Raw genomic sequence first — 7,405 nt, forward strand, 5'->3', positions numbered from 1 at the left:
AAATACTCTATCTATTATTTATTAGATATCGAATATCTCAAAAAGAAGAAATATATATTATTTATTACATATAGAAATTTGTTGATTAAAATTTTAAAAAAAATAAGAATGAATGAGAATTGAGGAAAATTAGAATAAAGTGATTATACGATGCCACGTAGGATAGAGTTTATATTGCTTTTATATATATATAGATGAGTGAAAATTGACCAAACTCTCGTTGACTGGGAAGCTTCCTCCACTTCTCCAAAGTCGTCTTTACATACTAATTATACTTTAAATTATTAATATATTATCATTATCACGGCGATAATTGATACGTAGGAATCGTACCAAAACAGTTGAAGATCTTGCAAAATTTTCCACGTTCTTTAAATAATTGGTATTTATACCTTTCACTTGTGAAAAACGAATCGACTTCCCTCAAAAAATAATAAATAAAATAGATCCTGTTGGCTAAATTGTTCATATTCATTGTGCAATCTTGTTGACTAAATTGTTGTGTATGCATTTTATTTGCAGGCTCATGTATATCTCCAACTCCCAATTAATAAAAACTTTATCCACATCACCAAGATAGATGAGTGGAGCTGAGGGGGGCTCAAGCACCCCCAACAACAACAAAAATGTTTCTAATGCCATGATTTTGATTTTTCCAGAATAAAGTTGATAAATTTTCGCCACAACTCATAAGCCTTAAAAGGTTAACATAAAACACAATAATATAAAGCTTAGAATGAATTCATTTCAGTTTTCAAACTCAAGAATTTCACTGCATTAACTACTCCTTCATACTGAGCTGGTTAGAGTAAACAAATAACATGTCAAATTTCACACTTGGCATATATACACCTCTGAAATTTGACTATTCTTACTGAATTCTAAATTAACAAACATACAAACTCCAAGAACTAGATGTATGGCAAGAATACATGTGATTGGTAAGTGATGGGAAGAAGAATACACGAGAAGAGAGAGAGATGAGTAAGAATATACAATGCGCTGAGAAAGATGTATTAATCGACCCAGTTGCTAAAAGATCACCAAGTCATTGCGCGACGACGACCACTAAAGAATATGCCTACGCGACGATGCACATATCACACACCCATGCCAATAAACAGATTCTGCTTCTAACCTAACAAAATTGTACCCGCTCCGGTTGGGAAGGAGATGCTCAAGTTGGTGGTTCCGCGAGGAGAAGAGTGTGCCACCACCCGCATGACACGTTTCTTGCCACGTATCCGTCCATCAGAACTTGGGAGGGAGTATTCCGGTCAATCACGTCACCCAAACCAAGCTGCCTCAGCCAAAGATTTAGCAAATCAAGAATTGTATAGATGGAAGGTTAATGGACAAAGTGAGATGCTTCACTAGGTTTTAGTGCATATTGTTGTACCTGCCCATATTTGTTCCATCCCCAGCAAAATGTTTTGCCATCCTCTTCATGAACAAAGTGAAAGCAATTAGTTTAGCCAAGGCTCATCACTAAACCAGCATAGTCTTTCTGATGAAGGATTATTCAAAGATTGTTAAGTGACTAATTGCCTTAAACACACCTGTGACAACTGCACTGTGGCGGGCCCCACAGGACACTGCTTTTACGTGGACATTTTCCAGACTTGGAGCGTCGAGGAGTCGAGGCAGAGTCTGTTAGCAATTCGCCAAAAAGATGGTCTTATCAAGAGTAGTAACAATGTTATAACTATGCAGGTTATAGAAGCACAACTAGATTCAATGAAGTCCAGCAATTGGAAAACCATAGCTATAATGATACCTCAGCTTGATCGGCACCAGTTCCCAACTGACCGAACTGGTTTCCTCCGAAAGCATAAACATCACCATCAGCAGAAATGGAGATTGTATGCCAAAGCCCTGCTGCTACACCTTCTATCTTGATTCCAAGTAAAGAAGACACGCATGTAGGACTAAGTTCATCATCTGTGCTTCCTTGTCCACACTACACATCAGATAAGAGAAGAAAAGAAGCTTCTTACTCAGTTGCAGAAACAGTTAGCGGAGATATATAATAAACTACAGAAGAATGGACGGACTACATCCATATGAGCCAATGTAAAACTTGAGCAAACAGTCAAAAGTCTAGCACCCTAGCCTGTCCCCAGATAACGAGGCAATATCTGGCAGTCCATCACATATTTGATTGGACATCAACTGTTCCCTCTCGGTAATCTTTCTACGTTCTGCCTCAAGTGGTCACGACCATAATCACTCCTTCATGTGGGAGTGGAAGTACAAAAAATTTCAAGGAGTTTTTCACTATGGAACTCTAGAGAGCTAGAATGCCTATAGCTTTTGATCCAGGCTAGAGAGAGGCAGAATTGTTTGGATGAAACAATTGATTTGATTTTCAAAAGATCTTTCTGGTGGAAGAGGCATATTGTCTAGAAAACAAGGCATTACATGGACTAGACACCGTAAATGTAAGCATTTTGAGGGAATAATAGTTCAGAATTTATGTCAAATCTATTTACCCTTCTAAGAAGAGTTGTCACTTGTCAACTAGCAAAAGCAGTGGAGTGCAAATTTTACCTGCTGTTGTATTCATTTTATTTAGTTCAGAAAAAGAGTAGTTCGATTGGGGGTTGTAATGATAAAAGACTAGTTGCTAAAGAAAGAAAATGCATTAAGATCCAAATCACACAATTGGTAGATTTGGTAATGGTAGTAACCTCCTCAATAATGGATTACTCCTTGGAAAATATGGGATAGGGTTTAAGGATGTAATGAAATCGTGATTCAGAACACTTGAGGTATAAACCAATAAAACATTGAGGGAAAAGAACATGTTCTCACATCATTACTCAAAATTCAAGGCAATAAAGCCAAATGTAACATTAAGCTAACAAATAAGATGAACAATATTATCTTAACCTGGCCAATATAAAGCAATAACGATAGAACTGATATTTCTTACTTGAGACTAATTAATGTTATTTCACGAGAAAGCCAATCCTAAAATACAGGACCAAGCATACTTATATTCTCACCTGCCCATACAATCCCCAACCAAAAGTCAGCAGTGCACCAGCATCTGTTGAAACAAAAATTACATCAAGACAACCATTTTTACTGGTTGCATATCAAAAACTGCAGCTAATTATTAAATACATCATTGAATGGAAAATACAGAAGTTCAATGAATGAGGGAATATATAGTATTGAAAATACCTGTGATGACTGCACTATGTCTACCTCCACAAGCAATTGCTTTTACATAGTTTCCAGGAACTCTATATCCCTGGCTATCTGAACTCACGTTTCCGCCAGAAAGGCCTAGAGAGCGACCCTTGTTGAAAGATGGATCAATGCACGGTACAGGATGAGGAGAGGATACCATTCTAATTCGTGATCCCAGACCCAACTGCCCCTCACCTCCATAGCCCCAACCCCACACTTGACCCACATCTGCAACTTGACAAAAAAAGCAAAATGACACCTCTGTTACTAAAGCACTATTTTGAAGTTAAACAAAGAACAAAATGTGTACCTGACAATGCTAAGGTGTGTCGACCACCGGCAGCAACAGATGCAATTCTTACACCCGGGTTAAGAGCTACTAAACAAGGGAAAGCTGAAAGAGTTTCATCACCAGATGAGCTCTCAGCTGAATGCCTAGCTGGTGAAACACGTCTCCTTTTAGAAGTGTCATCAGCCCCTCTACCGTCGCTGGATTTTGGTCCATGAGAACGAGGGCTTACTGTAATGGAGTTACTCCGCAATAAGTTAGTCTGCATAAGTTGAAAACAAGAATTTGGACATAACTGGGCCAGAGACCACAAGCAATACCTTGCTCACTCAACATTAAGCTTTGCTTCTCCGATGATTCCTTCTCTGTGTTTAAACCGGTGGAAGGATCGCCAATGACTTTGCCAGAAGGTACACATTCTTTCCATCCCCAAGTGTAAACTTCCCCGCTGACTGCATGTAACCATTTAATCATCAAAGAATTGATAAAAAATTACTCCCTCCTGCCCATTTATATATGCTTGTTTTCCTTTTTCGGATGTCCCAAATATATAGACTTGTTTCCACAAAAGGTAATGTTTTTTCACTCATTTACTAATATATCCCTATTTAATTCTTTAATTTTCTCCAACTTTAATTCATCATTAAATACTTCATATTAGGAAGTTTGCTTGTATATTTTCATTTCCAATAATTTTTCTTAATAAATTCCAATCAGCTTATATAAATGGGACGGAGGGGAGTATAAAGTAAGCAAATTATGACACGTGCAAATCACGAATACATGGCGTACTCTAGAAATAGGTTTTCAGTTCCCTTTCCTGGTGAGGAAAATATCTAAATGTTCACTAGTATAGAAATGCATTTGTTCACTCAATACGCTAAAGCTCGTACAGGACACTGCATCTCGCTAGGAAGGCTGCTAGTCAAGTTCCTTTTAGTTCAGTTAAACTTGACACCTATTTTGCACATGCAAATTATAATGAAGTAAAAGAGAACCATAGGCGGTCAAGTTGTCGACATTTGCTTCCGGAGTGGAAATCACATACTCTTTTTTATTGTCACACTCCATATATACCTGTTACAGAAGCACAGTGTGCCCAACCAGCAGCAGCTTTAGCTATTATGGCCTCTGCAGGAAGTGGAAAAGGCTCTGGCATTTCCTTAACAATATCGATGAAAAGAGTAGGTTATAGACAAGGTAATTGCAAAATCCAGTTTGCCAACAGATAAACAATGTAACTTTCCATTACCCCATGTTTCCCAGATGTCACGTAGCTTTGACCCAAGTCATCTGTCGACCCCCATGTAATGAGCTTCCCAGAGTCTGGAAAAAGCGGGTTATGAGCGTTGGAACAAGTATAATGGCTGAAGCTTAAGTACAACAAATGAAGTATCTGCATTAAATCTTTCTCAAGTTAAACTCAAGGATATAGCAAAAATGAAAAATCACCATATTTTACCTTCTTCCAATTACTCATGCATCATGAATTAGACAACTCAGCTCAAGAAGCAAAACATATCATCAAAAAAGTTTTTCCAATATAAAGATTCACATGATTTCACTCGGGTGTCGTTTATCCGCCACTAAGTAATTAGTACTAAGTTAACGGGGCTTAAGAGTAAAACAGAAACAAACGAGAATTTCATTTATTCAAAAGAAAACAAAAAATCAAAAATAACCAATTCTCTGAAGCCATTGAGAACTCAACAGAACATTCAAAATTTCAAACAGAAGTCAACAAATATACCATCCCAAAAAAAGGAAAAAGATAACTTCCGATGCAAATTTGACTCATAAGTTCCGAAGGAAACTCAAATGCCGAATCTAAAACCATGAATTCGGAGAAAGTTGTAGTTTCGTGGAAAAATACGAGAAGAAAAGCGCAGAAACCAAGCTCCGAATCACCTGAAATAGCCATGGCGAAACCACAGCCACCGCCACAAACATCCTTCCACGCATTCTCGCCGGGCGGCAGCCGGACCACCACCGGCGACAGAATAGGCGCTCTCTGCGGCAATGCTCCTGGCAAGTACCCCCACATATACACCAATTTCTCCTCCATTTTCACACCTTCTTCACCTCCTTCCCCATCAACATTCATTCCTTTAGTTCTTCGGAATTTAAAAATAATAACAATAACAGTAAATACAAAAATCCTATTTTTCGACGACGACAACAACAACAACAGTGTTTCAAAAAAAAAAGCAACAACAACAACAGCAGCAACAAAAGGAGAAAATCAAAACTTTCCTCGCACTCGCTTCAAATCTTTGGAATTACAAGAAGTGCAAAAAAACCGTTAATCAATGCTGTGAGAGAGAGAGAGAGAGAGAGAGTAATTCACAGAAATTAAGCTAAGAGGTGAGTGAAAAGTGCCCTAAAGCAATGGGAAATGAAAAAGGAGCGTATCAATTTCGGGTGAAGAGTGGTGCCACGTCGGAAACTCACGTGGCCTACAGTCCACGTGGCGGAAGGCGAGCCGCTAGATGCCTGAGCCATTGTCCTCCAGGAGTTGCAGGAACTTTCTGGAAGGTGGGAAAGGAAGGATTTTCCCGCCTCCCTTCCCAGACGGCAGATCCCTCCACGTGTCCCGCTGCTCCAGTAATCGGAGCCCGCCACGTGGCCACGCGTTTGCTGACGTGGGGTCGCGGATTATCGAAATGGACACGTGTCGGGCTGGAAGAGGGGGGTTGAAACTTGAAAGGGGGTAGGTAGGTGGTTGCCCTTTTCGAGAGGAATTTTGGTGAAAGAGATTCAAGGCCTTGGTTTAATTAAGCATACCGACATCGCTCCCAAATTGGAAATGCTAATAATCATTTTCATTTTCATCCACTTTGATTTGTTTATATTCTTTCGTGAGGTAAAATTTTATTACTATTCCCTCCGTCCCACGTATCTTGACACGTTTTCTTTTTTCGGCCGTCCCACAAATCTTGACACATTTTCAAATAAGATAACTTTTATCTCCTACTTTATCATTTTTATTATTTTATCTCTCTCATTCTTTATCACTTTTATCGCCTTCTCTCTCCTACTTTATCACATTTATACTTTATTAACTACACACTTAAAATACTAATCTACAATTCCTTAATTTCTGTGTCGAAATCAAGCATGTCAAGATTCGTGGGACGGAACTATTTTTTGCTGGCGATATATATCATGTCATGTGCGGTAATACGCGTAAATTTTTTTTTTTTTTGGAGAAATAATTGATTAAGATTATTGAAGAACGTTGTAATTATAAAGAATTAAAAGCTGTTGTTTGTGACTTTTGGTCTTAAATACTAACCATATTAATATTTCAATTTGAATTCGATTTCAAGTTGATTTTAAAATTGAGTGACAATTTTATAATTATAATAAAATTGAAAATTTAATTGTGAATTACTCTCACCGTCTCACAAAAACATGGATATTTCTATTTTTGTACACTATCTCCTTATTTTTTCTATCTCACTTTAATACCTATTCAAAAAAAAAAACATTATGACACACCACTACTTTTCCTCGATTAATTCATTACTCTCATAACACTTTATAAAGTGAGACTCATTTTAAATTCACAATAACTCTCAACTAACATTTTTTAAGACCCTAGTCACTCTCAATTGTTCATGTTTTGTGAGACGGATGGAGTATATTTTTTCTTTGTACTTTTTTTTGTTTTCTTTTTTTTCTAAAATTGTGAAATTCGACTAATTATGTAATATTTAATATGTATATCAAATTAAAGATTACGATAAAAGTTTAAATTGATATATTGATTTAAAATGTAAAAATATATTTATTTAAAATTAAAATTTATAAAAACTATCTCTTCTCTCTCATCTCTTTGTGAATAAATTTATTTTCCAATTTTTTTATTTTTTATTTAATTTTTTTCTTTTTTTTTTTTGCCTTATCATAATATCA

At 37.0% G+C, this 7,405-nt stretch overlaps 1 protein-coding gene across 2 annotated transcripts; it reads right to left on the reverse strand.

Moving 5' to 3' along the window:
* Window positions 1-803: 803 nt before the first annotated feature.
* LOC131005915 (ultraviolet-B receptor UVR8) lies at window positions 804-6,264 on the reverse strand. 2 transcript variants are annotated; one of them, XM_057933036.1, is made up of 11 exons: window positions 5,396-6,264; window positions 4,740-4,813; window positions 4,565-4,649; window positions 3,808-3,939; window positions 3,509-3,718; window positions 3,190-3,426; window positions 3,009-3,052; window positions 1,778-1,960; window positions 1,560-1,650; window positions 1,400-1,443; window positions 804-1,300 (listed from the first exon to the last, which is right to left on the reverse strand). In XM_057933036.1, the coding sequence occupies exons 1-11, from the start codon at window positions 5,589-5,591 to the stop codon at window positions 1,178-1,180; spliced, it is 1,419 nt and encodes a 472-aa protein (XP_057789019.1). In that variant the 5' UTR covers window positions 5,592-6,264; the 3' UTR covers window positions 804-1,177. The 2 variants fall into 2 exon arrangements, with proteins under 2 accessions (XP_057789019.1, XP_057789018.1); XM_057933035.1 differs by having other exon boundaries at window positions 3,190-3,432; window positions 5,396-6,211.
* Between the last annotated feature and the right edge of the window lie 1,141 nt (window positions 6,265-7,405).

This window comes from Salvia miltiorrhiza, chromosome 1, assembly GCF_028751815.1.
Source record: "Salvia miltiorrhiza cultivar Shanhuang (shh) chromosome 1, IMPLAD_Smil_shh, whole genome shotgun sequence".
NCBI lineage: Eukaryota > Viridiplantae > Streptophyta > Magnoliopsida > Lamiales > Lamiaceae > Salvia > Salvia miltiorrhiza.

Excerpts from the sequence above, each read along its gene's own strand:
- LOC131005915 (XM_057933035.1), bottom strand. The coding sequence starts at position 5,591 with ATGAATGTTGATGGGGAAGGAGGTGAAGAAGGTGTGAAAATGGAGGAG. Across the intron at positions 3,940-4,564 it reads ACACTGTGCTTCTGTAACAG|TCAGCGGGGAAGTTTACACT; the intron begins GTATATATGGAG and ends GGTTACATGCAG. Across the intron at positions 3,433-3,508 it reads ACACACCTTAGCATTGTCAG|TTGCAGATGTGGGTCAAGTG; the intron begins GTACACATTTTG and ends TTTTTTGTCAAG.